The following is a 14,029-nucleotide window of genomic DNA, read 5'->3' as shown; positions in this document are numbered from 1 at the left end:
GAACAGATGCATTTGGTGTTACATCAGTAAATTCGAGGCGAAAGCTGCAATATTATGATCCTTTCATTCTTGCTTCTCAGGCCGATCAGGTAATTAAATGTTAATTATTTAGAATGATTCATCATCATGTGTATTAATTTATAATTTTACTAATAATTTTTTAAATGTTACATGTTTGTTATATCAAGTACCCCCGGGTAAGGAACAGAGATGATCCATGGGTTACTATTACAAGACTCAACCCGAGAGGCCGAGTTCAGGAAAGTTCTGAGCTGGAAGACCCACTACAACCAAGCACATCCGGCAACTTAAGTGCAGCAGAAGATTTAGCTGGAGTTGGCCTTGCAGTCGATTTAACCGACTTCGGAGAAGAAGCCGTCGTTCCCGTAGAGGATGAACCAGTGATTGGAGAGTTTCACCAAGATCCAGATTCAGATTCATCTGGTGATGATGACTCGGAAACAGACTACCATTGATTTTTTTTTTTTAAAGAAATACCGAGGAAATTCCGAGGAACACTTGATATACCCTCTTTCCTCGGAAAAGCCTCGGAATATTCCGAGGAACACTTGATATTCTCGATCGATCGATGGGATAATCTAATCGATCGATCACATTGTTACGCTTTGGTCCATCTTAGTGATCGATCGATGCGTTTTCGGACATATATCCATCGATCGATCCGTTTATAAAAAAACTTACAAGATTTTCCGAGGACATTCCGAGGAACGCTTGAGATTCTCGACCGATCGATGGGATAATCTAATCGATCGATCACATTGTTACGCTTTGGTCCATCTTAGTGATCGATCGATGCGTTTTTGGATATATATACATCGATCGATAAGTTTATAAAAAAACGTACAAGATTTTGTTCTCGATCGATCACATTGTTACCCCAAACCCTGTTTCCTCGGAAAAGCCTCAGAATATTCCGAGGAAATTCCGAGGAACACATGATATACTCTTTCGATCGATGCGTTTTGGTGCATATATCCATCGATCGATCCGTTTAAAAAAAATGACGTATTGAAACCCCAAACACTAGTTCCTCGGAATTTCCTCGGAATATTCCGACGAAATTCCGAGGAAGAAAAGGGTTTCCTCGGAATTCCCTCAGAATAATTCGGGGAAATTCCGAGGAAATAGGGTTTTTAAACCGAAAACAAAGTTTTGCGGTTTGAATAACACCTATATAACCCTTATTAAGTGTCTTACGTTCATTATGAAGTCAAAAATTTGTTCCTTACCGTATAATTAACACTTTTCTGATTGTATGAACGAAATCCCACAACATAAGAGAAACAGTTATACCTTTTAATGAACGGTAAAGAGAATACTTTCAATTAGTTTTGAAATTTGTTATTTCATGGTTTATGTTCATCTATACAATTGTATAAGAAATGAAATACGGCAAAAAAATTGATTTTTTGAAACCCCAAAACAGTAGTTCCTAGGTATTTCCTCGGAATACTCAGAGGAAATTCCGACGGATATTTTACTATCCGTCGGAATTTCCTCGGAATATTTTCATTTTACCAGGCAAATATTTCGCGAAAATTGAAATTAGAATTCCGATGGAATTCCGAAGGATAATATCCGTCGGACCCTAGGTTTTATAACCACGAGCCCCTTCTTCTTCCCCATTTCTCTCTTCTTCCTCTGCGCGACTCCTCTCTTCTCTCCGGCGATTTCCCCCTGAAATCCGACGATATCTCTGGCGATCTCCCCCTTCTCTTACACAAATCATGTAAGGACCATATCCCACTCTCTTAGGTTCTATTTGTTAGGTTTTTGTGTAGTTTTGATAGATTTTTGTTAGGGTGATTGGTTAGGATTGTGATTTGGTTGTATAATAGGTTTAGAATTGTGATTTGGTTGAATAATTTGTTTTGTTAAATTGATTTAGAATTTTTTTATAATTTTTTTATCTTTTTTTGTATTTATAAAATCGATTTTTGTACATAAAATCGATTTTTGTATTTTACAAAACGATTTTTCTATATAAATTTGATTTTTTGGATTTTACAAAATATTTTTTGTATATAAATTTGATTTTTTGGATTTTACAAAACATTTTTAATATCTATAAAACTTTTTTTGTGATTAAAAACTATTATTTGGGATTTAAAAATATTTTAATATATATATATATTATTAAAACTATTTTTTGTAATTATTAAACTATTTTTTATTTATTAAAACTATTTTTTTGTTTATTAGAACTATTTTTATATATTTATTAAATATTTTTAATATCTATAAATCTTTTTTGTGATTAAATTATTTGGGAATTTTTTTTTAAAAAATAATTAATTTATATATTTCTGTATTTATTAAATATATTTTTTTAATTTACAGGTCTCATGATGATTAGACCCGGCCTCGACAGCGTCGTGGTCGTGGTGGTACGGGGAGCCAGTCTCGGGATTTCAGCCATTTTCAGGATTCCCCTTCGCCCCACAGCTCCAACCATACATCTCCCTCTGCTGCACCCGCTCCTGCTCCTCTCGCTCCCACTGCTGCATCCGCTCCTGCTCCTCCGGATCCTCCGGGAGTGATGAGTGTTGCGGAGTTGGTTCAACAGCCCGGTCGTGACCATCTTCCGTATCTCACTCCGTATCCACGTGGACGGGGTCAAACATGGTAATTAAACATTTTTTTTTCTTTAAATTTGGATTCATTATTAACCGTTTGTTCTTTTTATTAGGTTCAACCGATCCGGGAACGGGATCAGCGCATGGATCAACCGTATGATGTACTCGGCCCTCGACAGGGGACATCCGACTTTCACTCACTTCCCTACCGACAAGCAGGTTCTGTGGTTTCGTCAGTTTGCGGTAAGTATTCTAATTTTTTACTTATATTTTTAATCTTTAATATAAATTTTCTACTAATTGTGTTTTTTTTTCAGCAAGAGTTCAACTGGAATTCCGATGAGACGCTCTTTATCAATCACCACTTCGTCCATAAAGTTATGGACAACTATGGGAAGCAGATTCACGAGTGGAAGAAGAAGTGGGAAATCAATAAGGTTCGATTTAATTTATCAAACAATTTTTTAATTTATTAAACTATTTTTTAATTTATTAAACTATTTTCTTTTTTTTTTTATTAAAAGGTCCCAAAGTCGATGAACGACACGGTCTGGAAGGAGTTGTGTGCGCATTGGGATAAGGAAGAGACGAAAGAAACTTCTTCCACCAACTCCACCAACCGCAGGAGCGACCGTAAAGGGAAGGGCATCTACAAGCATAACTTGGGTGCTCAATCTATTGCCACTCTGGGAGATCGCAAGGTAAGTTCAACCGCTTTTTCTTCAATTATTTGAGTTTCAGAATTTTAATTTATTGTGCATTTCTTCTAATTTCTAATGTTTCTTTAATTTATGTTTTTTTCAAGGCAGAAGAAAATGATGGCGAGCCGGTTGATGATCTCGCCCTAATGAGGAGGGCGTATACTAACAAGAAGACCGGCCAGATTGATGACGGTCTTGTGAGGGACGTGGTCGACCTGGTCCAAATTCAGGTGGTAGACGAAGTGTCTCAGCTTCAAACCGAGGATGACGCTTCGACGGCTTCGACCAACTTATCCCGGTTTCGAATCAACAAAATCGTTGAATCCGTAAGTTCTTTTTTTTTAAAGTTCAATTCATTTATTTCTTGGTTTAAATTTGTAAATTTGGCTATTTTCTATTCAGTCGGTTCCAAAGAAGAAGGGACGTTTGGTCGGTTTGGGTCGTCGCACCCGGTCGGTTCCTCCTTCTTCTGCACCACCGCCCTTTGTTGATCCAGAAGTACTTACGACTCATTTGAAGGACAAGGATGATCGCATATCTTTGTTGGAGGCCCAGATGGCGGCTCAACAGGCGGGCTATGAGGCACAGAGGAGGCTGAACCAGCAAATGATGGAGATGATGCAGAGGATGTACCCGAACGAGGTGTTCCCGGACGTGCCAGACCCGTAGTTTTTTTTTTTCCAAAAACTCGGAATGTTTTATTTTTATTTGTGAAACTTTGAATATTAATTAATATGATTTCAATTTTAATTTTAATTTTATATTTTCGAATTTAAATTTCAAAAATTTTATTTTTTTAAAAAAATTAATATTTTTTACATTCCGAGGAAATTAATTATATTTTTTAGTCGATCGATCGATGCGTTTTTGGACATATATCCATCGATCGATCTGTTTATAAAAAACGTTCGGAATATACCGAGGGACATCTTCCTCGGAATATACCGAGGGACACATTTCCTCGGAATATACCAAGGGAGATGTTCCTCGGAATATACCGAGGGACATGTTCCTCGGAATATTCCGAGGAAGATGTCCCTCGGTATATTCCAAACGTTTTTTTATAAACGGATCAATCGATGGATATATGTCCAAAAACGCATCGATCGATGAACTTCCGAGGAAATATCCCGACGAAGTTCTCCCTCGGTATATTCCGAGGAGATTTCCGACAAACTAGTGATCCTCGGAATTTCCTCGGAAATTTGTTTCCTCGGAATTCCGTCGGAAAATTCCGAGGGATTTCCGAGGAAAGAAGAAATTCCGAGGAATTATTTCCGAGGAAAGAAGAAATTCCGAGAAATTATTTCCGAAGACTTGTTTCGTCGGTATGTCGTCGGAATAACGTTATTCCGATGATTTTTTCCCTCAGTATCCTTGCTGTTTTCTTGTAGTGTTTATTATATGATAGTCATATAAATAAAACAAATAAATTTGAAAACGAAACAACGGTCTTATTTTCTCGTTAACAAAAAGTCTAATTTTCTTTTCTAATCGGTGTTATTTACTATAGATGAATCATGTTTCCTTTTAAATTATCTTCTTTTCTCCCAATTATTTTTTATATATGTAAAACTTAAAACCTACATCAAATTTATAAGTTTTAAAGCCTAAGAAAATTATTGTTATTTTAATCAGCTAAGTGGATACTAGACATAAAAAAAATTGGTGTAATCTGAACCAATGGTATTTTCTATTTACTTGTTAAATGAAAAAAACGTTTTAGAATATTTATTTTATGAATATAATATATCAAATTATTAAGTTTCTTAGTGAAATTTCAGCATCATGATATTATTAGGAGGTATCATTTTTCTAGTGAAGTTTATGCATCCGGACCATCACATCAAATCATTGAAGTAGTACTATTTTTATGTCCAGTGTTGATTAATACATAATTTGTGCATAAAAATACTGACACTATTTCAAGAGATTGCCTCAACTGTTAAACGATTCCACAACAAATTGAGGACAGCAAAACGAGCTTCCGAGTTACTTTGGAAGACTTAGTCCGGATGATTGCAACAAATTGTATGTGGTGTAATTTTCAGTTGTACTATTTTCATATGAATTGGATATGATGGTGTTGACTTGTTTGGCTTAAATGCTTAATGATTTCGAAACCTTTTTTTTATGTTATCAGATCCATGATGCCAGCTTTTCAGAGTTTCTTTTTACTTGGAGAGAAAAGAGGCAAGACACTGTTCTCGAACCTTTTGTCCAAGAAGAACATTTAGGTTGTGATCATTGTTTACATTTTAATCTGATGATAATGATGATCTTTACTGTTTGTTTTTTCAGATACATGTTGGGCTACAACCTTATTCAGAGGAAGAATCTTACCCAGCGTGAATGAGAGTTTGAGAGAAGAGCCGATTGATATTGATGTTACGGTTCTGGATTCAGATGTGTTGGACCGGTTAGCAAAGGATCTGTAGACTCATCGGAAGTTTCAGCAAAAACAAACCCCAAAACAAAAATACAATTAATAGCGAAAAAAAAAGAAAATTGGCTAAAGAGGTGACTAAATAATGCAGCGGCTAGTAGCTTCAATAACAAAAAAGAAAAAAGGAGTTCAAACAGGAGTTTGTAAAGCTTGTAAGCTAAGGCTTTCAACAGTAGCAAGCGATTACGAGAGTTGAGAAAGAGAGTTATCTGCTTTATTATAACTTAAAAAAAGCAACGATACAATAATGATAACTAAAACCTTATATAGGACGAGATATAATACCAGAACCCTAACCCTAATCTCTTCAATACGTAAACAATAACTGGCTAAAGGCCAAACCGGACGAAGCCCATGAGACCAACTAGAAACGCTATATCAGTAAGGAATAAGAAACTTACATGGGAGGATGGTGCGGAGTATCTCTTGAGCAGAGAAGAGAAAGACGACGAAAGTTTCGATAGGGAGGTGGAGAAGAAAGAAACCGTAGAAAATAGAATGGGAGGATGATGCGGAGGATCTCTTGAGCTAGATCTCGTCCATGGATTAGTACAGAAGAGAAGAGCGACGACGGCAGTTTCGATAGGGAGATGGAAAAGAAAGAAACCCGTAGAAGACACTGCTTCCTAGGGCTGGGCAAATAAACCGAACCCGAAAATCCGAACCGAACCCGATCCGATAAAAATGAATCCGAACCGATCCGAACCCGACATAAATACCGAATGGATCTTGTTTTATGGTATTTCGGGTTATGGGTATTATCCGAACCGAACCCGAAATTAAATGGATATCCGATAGAACCCGAAACATTCAAAATGCCAAAAAAGAACTTGTACCAAACATGATCTTAATTCCTGATATGTAGCCAAAATACACTAAGATATTATTAAACATCTACAATAACTATCTACTACTTGAAGGTTGATGGTTGAAAGTGGCGGTTGAGGCTTGAAATTTTTAGATTTTGGTTTTATTTTCATTGAATAATTTTTTTTTTATTTCATGAGAACTTAATTTTTCGTTTTATGATTTCATTTATTGGTTTTCTTTCTATAGATAACAACGTATACCTTTCGTTTGACTTTGAATGATCATGTTTGATATTTTTTTCTTATTTCTGAATCGATTTTACTTATGTTTTAGTTACAAAATAGGTATAAATCAAGTACTTTAAAACCGAAGAACCGGTTGGAATCCAAAACCCGAAAGTACACCGGGTTGTACCGGTTCTTTGAAGATTTACTAACCCCGATCCGAACCCGATAAAACCCGAACCGGTCCCGAACCGGTCCCGAACCGAATTTTTATATAATTCGAATGGGGCTGATTTTGATAAACCCGAAAAACCGAGACCCGATTGGATAAAACCGAAACCCGATTGGGACCCCGAATGCCCAGGCCTACTGCTTCCCTTATATTGGTGTTGTGTAAGCTGGGCTTTTATTTGTGATGCCTAGTTGGTCAGGCCCATTACAACCTTAGATATGAAGACAATTATTGAAACAAAAACCGCCAAATATTTCACAAAATAGAAATTCAAAATGGATAAACACGTCTTTCTGTATATATGTTTGGTCATCATTGGAAAGATTATATACAAACATTGGCGCACAAAGATATATATTAATATGAGTATCACACCGGAAAGAAAACATTTTGAGTAGAGATTCAAAATCTAATAGAGGATGAAACCGTAAAAATTCGGACCAAGAGACATGAAGGGTCAAACACATCTCTACTGTCTCACTGAAGGCGTCAGCCATCACTCCATGATTTTCGTTTATACAAATGTTTGATTTTGTCGTATGGTTAATAGACGAATCTGCCAAATTATTTTGAAAGACAACAATATAGTTTAAGGAAGTCATGGACACAAATTTATTGAAAAGATTAGAATATGTTAAGTTTAATCAAGTATGAATCAACATTTTGAAATCGATAACCTGATTAATATCTGAAATCGAAACTAGTTTGGACTCAACCATTGCACATGTAACTAAACCTGAACCGAATCAGATTAAACCCAAACTGAATCTGACCTGAATTTTTATAATATCTAAATGGGACTAAAATTCATGAACTCAAAACCCGAAATTCGAATAAACCTGAACTAAAATCCGATTGGTACCCCCATTGCCCAGCCTTATTAAACTAAGACAATATCGAAAAAAACTAATCCAAAAAGTCAGCAGGTGTACTTGGGCTTCAAGAGATTTATTAAACCTGAAAAACTGAATCAAACCATATCCGAAGTTTCAAACAATTTCAATGAAGGTTTAAAATCATGAACCAAAAAACTTAAAATAGTATAATACTAAAATAATAACCAAGGAACCCTAATCCAAAAAAGTAGCGGATGTACACGAGTTTCAAGAAGTTTATTAAACCAAAAAAAAACTAACAAAAACCTATCCAAACTTTTTAACAACTTCAACGAAGCTTTAAAATCATGAACCAAAAAACTTAAAATAGTAATCTATAATCTGTGAATTTGCTCACTTATCATCTTCTCCATGATTTTAAGATAAGTTATAAGTTTAATTCATTTTATTATTTAAAATTTATTTAAATATATATATATATATATATATATATTTATTTATTTATTTATTTATTTATCATGATATTTTAGATAGTTAATAAACATTAACCTATTCAACCGATATATATATAATATTATTTAAAAATATATATTTTAATATATACACTTATCATGAAAATTAGAAATTTTAATTAATAAATACATATTAACAATATCTACCAATAATATCATAATTACACTTATCTTATATTTAGTTTATGCAATGACTAATATTAATAGCCAGTTTCCCTGTATTTTTATTTGAAATATAATCCAAATAATTATTTTAATATTAAAGTTAAGATTAAAGGTGAAGCATCATTGAAAATATGTTGTAAAATATAAATTATATACTTACATTAGATAATATATATATATATATATATATATATATAATATTAAACAATTATATTCCTATCCTGAAACAAATTAATTTATATTTTTATAAGACGAACTTCAAAAACAATTAGGCTAATAATGATTAATGTTATCAAAATAATATATTTAAAACCAAAATAGTAAATATTATATAAATTACAAAACGAAAATTAACTTAAAATATTGAAAATATATAGAATCATGAAAAACTATGATTAAATAACACTAAAAATTGACAGATAATAAAAAATAAATATAATCTAAGAGAATACAGGGATAATATTTTATAATTCATTATTTTTGTGTTTTTCTATCACTGTTTTTAAAATCTAAATTGAACATGTTATGTGACTTGAGTAATCCTTTAGAAGAATCAACTGTATATAGACATGAGAAAAACAGAAATCACAAAAGTATAGTTCTTGTTCTTGGAGTGGAGCTGCCTTTTGGTATGTGTTGGATCAATTTGGGTTAAAAGGGGTAACATAGCATCGTACATGCTAATGGGTGGAGTTGCTGCTTGAGGTTTGGCTTGTGGATGTTTGATCTTGCCGTCATCCAGCAAATGCAGGTTCTTCAAAACATTTTTATTTCGGTTTTATAACATTTTGGTATAATGTATAATCTGTCAAAACATTTTTATTTCGGTTTTATAACATTTTGGTATAATGTATAATCTGTAGAAAGTGAATTCTCTAGCTGTACATGAGACGGATTTTAATTGGCAAAAGAGTATATTTTCCGTAATCTCTGGAAAGCTGCTTCAAAGGCTTTGCCAATGGCACAAGCGTTAGTAGTTTGGTAAATGATGTCTTGTACAAGGCGTGGTGGCCAGCAATGAAGACAACGCTGTCAAGAGCGTTCGAGGCATGCTTTATTTCCTTGAATGTTTTCTCGACGACAAAAGCCTTCCTCTGTTCTTGATCATGTAATCCGGTGGTGTAAAATGATCGTTTGCACAAAAAAGGAAGATCACGATTGCACTACCATCAGCTTAAAGTCTAATTTATATTTGTTTTACAAAGTCCAATTTATAATTGTTTTATAGAGTTAATAATTGACAGAATCTACTTTGCTTAAAGACCAAACAAAAAAAAATAAAGTGAAAAGAATCTTTTTTTTTCTACACTCTTATTACTTCCTCAACCACACCTTGCTATTGCCACTACTCTTTTAACACAAGTGGGGATATTTGTCATTATTCCTTCGTTAAAATTGATATCACCAATGATAACAAAACTCTTATACTTCTTGAATCACTTCTTGCTACTGCTACAACTCTTTTTAACACAAGTGGAAATTTTTGTTATTACTCCATCACAACAATTGACATTGTTTTTCTTTTTTTTTTTGTAAATTAACAATTGACATTGTTGATATCACAAATAATAACAAAACTAGCCTTCAAAAAGCAATTCTGATACTGTACGATTCTGTTTCCATCATTCATTCTCTCAAGCTCGTGTGAGGCGCAGAAGTAAGGTTCTTGTTTCATTAGTATTTGAGAATTTTCAGACTGATGTATTGCTAGAATTATCGTTTTTCTTTTTGGATTGATTTATTACTAGAAATTATCGAGATGGATTTTCTTCGATGAATGATTTTGTTGTTGCTGTAACATATTCACACACATGCAAATGTTGTTCTGTAAAACGCTAAAGTAACAACATAATTCACTTTGGATTTTGGAAAAGTAAAACACATGCATGATCCATGTCTATGTTCTGAAATATTTTTCTCTGTCAGAAAATGGAGAATGCGACAGAAGCGGTGACGGTTGTTCAACAGGATGAAGAACGTGACGTAGAGGGACTAGGGCAGCCACAAAACCCACCACCACCCGTACGACGTCGTTTCGTCATATCTCTTTACGTGGGATATTTTCTTGCAAGATGGGGTGCCAGGTTAAATATAAATTAATAAATAAATATTTTCATCTCTAACATTTTTTGTTTAGAACTGAAAAGGGTAAAATTGTGAATTAGTCTTTTCAGTAAAATATTAGTTCTTTTATTTTATGCTTTGTTGGCTTAGTTGATTTGAAATCTCGAATAATTTCAAAGTTGGTTTATAAAAGCAAAAGAGAAGAAAAAAACACCTTATAATGTAAGATCATTTGAATATGGTGGATACACTTCAATTTTGTAAGTATGAGTTTCTTCTTCTGATGCAGAACTTGGGAATTCTCAGTTGCTTTGTATATGATCTACTTGTGGCCAAACTCTCTGCTTCTTGCGGCCATATACGGTGCGATAGAGTCTGGTTCTTCTGCGATCTTTGGCCCCATTGTGGGACAATGGATCGAGGGACTGGACTACGTTAAAGTTCTTAGACTCTGGCTCTTATGTCAGAACCTCTCCTACATCATTGCTGGTGGTGCAGTCATCAAGTTGCTACTAGATTACGGTCTTAAACCCCGGAACATCCCGGTCTTTGCAACCTTGGTTGCGTTGACAAATGTTACTGGGGCCATTGGTGTGCTTTCCACACTTGGTGGCACCATTCTGATCGAACGAGACTGGTAATGTTTTTTCACATGATTTATGCATACTGCATGCAATTTTATTTTGCTCTTTTGACTACCAAACAGGGCTGTGGTTATGTCGGAAGGTCATCCACCAGCGGTATTGACAAGAATGAACTCTGTCATTAGAGGCATTGATTTGAGCTCAAAGCTATTGTCTCCAGTCACCACCGGTCTCATCATTAGCTTTGTCTCACTGAAGGCATCAGCCATCACTTTTGCATTTTGGGCTACTATAACCGCTTGGGTTGAGTATTGGCTCTTCATATCTGTGTATAGCGGTGTTCCTGCGATAGCTCAAAGCAATGAGAGACGGATCTTGCGTTCCATGACAAATCCAGTAGAAGAAACAGATGCACCTGTTTCTGTTTATATTGTCCCCGGGACCGAGGAGGGTAACCCACCACGTAGATCCGCAATGCTGAAGGTCTTTGATAGAGTATCCAAGTCCTCTTTTGTTGGCGCGTGGAGAGTTTATATCAAACAAGAAGTTGTACTCCCAGGGGTTTCACTAGCTCTCTTGTTCTTCACGGTCCTCAGGTTACGTTTCTCTTTGTGTTTTGGACTTGTTCACATGTGGATGTCAAGTAAAATGTTTTTGAGTTTCAAGGGTTTATGGGATCTCTTTACTGCCTTGATACAGCTTTGGAACATTGATGACGGCAACATTGCAGTGGGAAGGGATACCTACATATATCATCGGTATAGGCAGAGGAATAAGTGCCACGGTTGGACTGTTGGCTACAGTCGTCTATCCTCTAATGCAAAGCCGTATCTCAACGCTGAGAACTGGCCTCTGGTCCTTCTGGTCTCAGGTATATTATTAACTTGAAACTCCTAATCCATTTTAATGTCAATCACTACATTTATCACAATCACAATATTCATAATAATCATGAAATTATAACATATTTGCATTTAGGTTTTAGATTCTCATGGTTTACTATATATATAAAAAGGTATGTGATCTTTCTATAGAAAGAATTGAACAAGAAGTAATGTGATATTATAAATTCTACAAGTTATATACTATGTACCACATTTTGGTTCATCTGATTGATTATAACAATTCATCTTGTCATTCTTCCTTAGATATCTTATTTGTCAAATGCATTATATTTGAATCTAGTAGAACCTGACCATGTTATGGGACATGAGAAAAACAAAAGTCACAAAAGTAGGATTCTTGTTCTTGCAGTGGAGCTGCCTTTTGGTATGCGTTGGGTCGATTTGGGTTAAAAAGGGCAACATAGCATCTTACATGCTAATGGGTGGAGTTGCTGCTTCAAGGCTTGGCTTGTGGATGTTTGATCTTGCCGTCATCCAGCAAATGCAAGTACGTCAAAACATTTTTATTTCGGTTTTATGGTTATATTCAAAGTTGTAATAACATTTTGGTATAATGTTTGGTCTTAAAAATAGGATCAAGTTTCAGAATCCGACCGTTGTGTGGTTGGAGGAGTCCAAAACTCTTTGCAATCGGCTCTTGACTTGATGGCATACGTACTAGGTATCATTGTATCCAATCCAAAGGTAACAACGTTTCCACTTACATTCTAAGAATTAATATAGACTATAGTTGTTATCAAACCCGTTTTATTATGCTTTAGTTGTTTGCGCCATAATGTAAACGCCAATAGAAACACATAATATGCGTTTGAGGTCATAATGTGATTGTAGTTTTCAGGATTTCTGGATATTGACGATCATCTCATTCTCCACGGTTACGTTATCAGGATTAATCTATACAGTTCATCTCTACCGAATTCGTAACCATATCTTTCACTTTGAGAAGATTCCTTTATTGAGCAAATGTTTGTTCAAGTTTATACTTCCTTCTCGTGGAGAAACATGAATAAATAGTGTGGTATACGTCATACTATTTCTCAAACAATGATAATCAATATCAATAAGATTTGCTTTTTAATTTCTTCTTAGAGTTAAGAACATTCCCTTAGAATCAGTAAAAACACAATTAATTACAAAAAAAAAAACATTAAGAAGATTGATGAAGCCTTTTCTTGGCGTTCTCTGCTTCATCGGTTGCGTCAACTTGCATTTTTGTCTCTGTTAGATGAGCATCCGTTGCTTCTTTCTCGTTCTTGGCCGTCAACCTCTTTGTCTTTCAAACCAAAAATGTCATGAATTAATATATATTACTCAAAACTTAAAATAAGAAGTCTTGAACAGGTTCTAGTATTTGACGATAACAATATGAAACTATTTGAAGCTTCTATATGTACAACTTGTTAGATAGCAACGCGGATGCAAGTCAGTAAATGCACATAAGTATTTGATGGCTAATAAAAAGAGAGATAATAATATGAAGTACTTAGTTCATTAAGTATTACATAAGCCACCCAAAACGCGTCATGTGATCATGATTCAAGACAATACCATGAGTCTCTGAACCGTGTTAAAACCGGACAGGATATTCCTAAGATCAATCTCTTTATCATATCTTCTCGCGGCTTAAACCACACACTACACGGAAGCTCAAGAAAACTTAACGAATGATAAATGACAATTTTGAAAACGTACCTGGCCGACAAAAAAGGCTTTGACGTAGCTAAGCCCCTCCTTAAACGTCACTGCCATGGATAAACAGCTCGTCTTCATTCGATTCATCAGAGACTTCGACGGCCGTGGTCGCGATGTGTCAGCCTCTTGCATCGGGACGTTAAAACACTGCGTTTAAACAGAGAGATGTTGCAAGCTAGCTACGCAACGAGATGTGTGTATCTCACTTGCTTTCATGTGCAAGAGATTCTTTTTAACTACAAAGTGATTCTGGAAGCAACA

At 35.0% G+C, this 14,029-nt stretch overlaps 2 protein-coding genes across 14 annotated transcripts in view; one reads left to right on the top strand and one right to left on the bottom strand.

The window, feature by feature from the left end:
* Nucleotides 1-13,157, top strand: part of LOC111213664 (solute carrier family 40 member 1) — a 25,932-nt gene extending 12,775 nt beyond the window's left edge. Inside the window, exons 1-8 of one of the 12 annotated variants that reach the window (XM_048753488.1) lie at nt 9,882-10,180; nt 10,450-10,607; nt 10,877-11,224; nt 11,294-11,767; nt 11,871-12,042; nt 12,426-12,559; nt 12,650-12,760; nt 12,908-13,157. In XM_048753488.1, the coding sequence (XP_048609445.1) occupies nt 10,453-10,607; nt 10,877-11,224; nt 11,294-11,767; nt 11,871-12,042; nt 12,426-12,559; nt 12,650-12,722 (1,356 nt within the window). In that variant the 5' untranslated portion in view covers nt 9,882-10,180; nt 10,450-10,452 and the 3' untranslated portion in view covers nt 12,723-12,760; nt 12,908-13,157. Of the gene's footprint in view, nt 1-9,881; nt 10,186-10,254; nt 10,364-10,445; nt 10,608-10,876; nt 11,225-11,293; nt 11,768-11,870; nt 12,043-12,425; nt 12,564-12,649; nt 12,761-12,907 lie in introns of those variants that run through there. The other 11 variants (XM_048753487.1, XM_048753485.1, XM_048753484.1 and 8 more) reach the window with 11 other exon arrangements.
* On the bottom strand, nt 13,130-14,029 carry BNAC04G06810D. 2 transcript variants are annotated; one of them, XR_007321963.1, is made up of 2 exons: nt 13,625-13,939; nt 13,130-13,349 (listed from the first exon to the last, which is right to left on the bottom strand). XR_007321963.1 is itself a non-coding variant. In XM_048753492.1 (2 exons), exons 1-2 carry the CDS (start codon nt 13,898-13,900, stop codon nt 13,224-13,226), a joined length of 258 nt encoding a protein of 85 aa, XP_048609449.1. In that variant the 5' UTR covers nt 13,901-14,029; the 3' UTR covers nt 13,130-13,223. The 2 variants fall into 2 exon arrangements, 1 of the variants encoding a protein (XP_048609449.1); XM_048753492.1 differs by having other exon boundaries at nt 13,769-14,029.

This window comes from Brassica napus, chromosome C4 (genome assembly GCF_020379485.1).
Source record: "Brassica napus cultivar Da-Ae chromosome C4, Da-Ae, whole genome shotgun sequence".
Lineage (NCBI taxonomy): Eukaryota > Viridiplantae > Streptophyta > Magnoliopsida > Brassicales > Brassicaceae > Brassica > Brassica napus.
The sequence above is the reverse complement of the archived record's forward strand: the minus strand, read 5'-3'. Positions and strand labels throughout refer to the sequence as shown.

Bases quoted from the DNA above. Each gene is read 5' to 3' on its own strand.
- BNAC04G06810D (XM_048753492.1), bottom strand. From the start codon at position 13,900: ATGCAAGAGGCTGACACATCGCGACCACGGCCGTCGAAGTCTCTGATG. The intron at 13,350-13,768 runs GTACGTTTTCAA...TTGGTTTGAAAG, and splicing joins AAGCCTTTTTTGTCGGCCAG to ACAAAGAGGTTGACGGCCAA.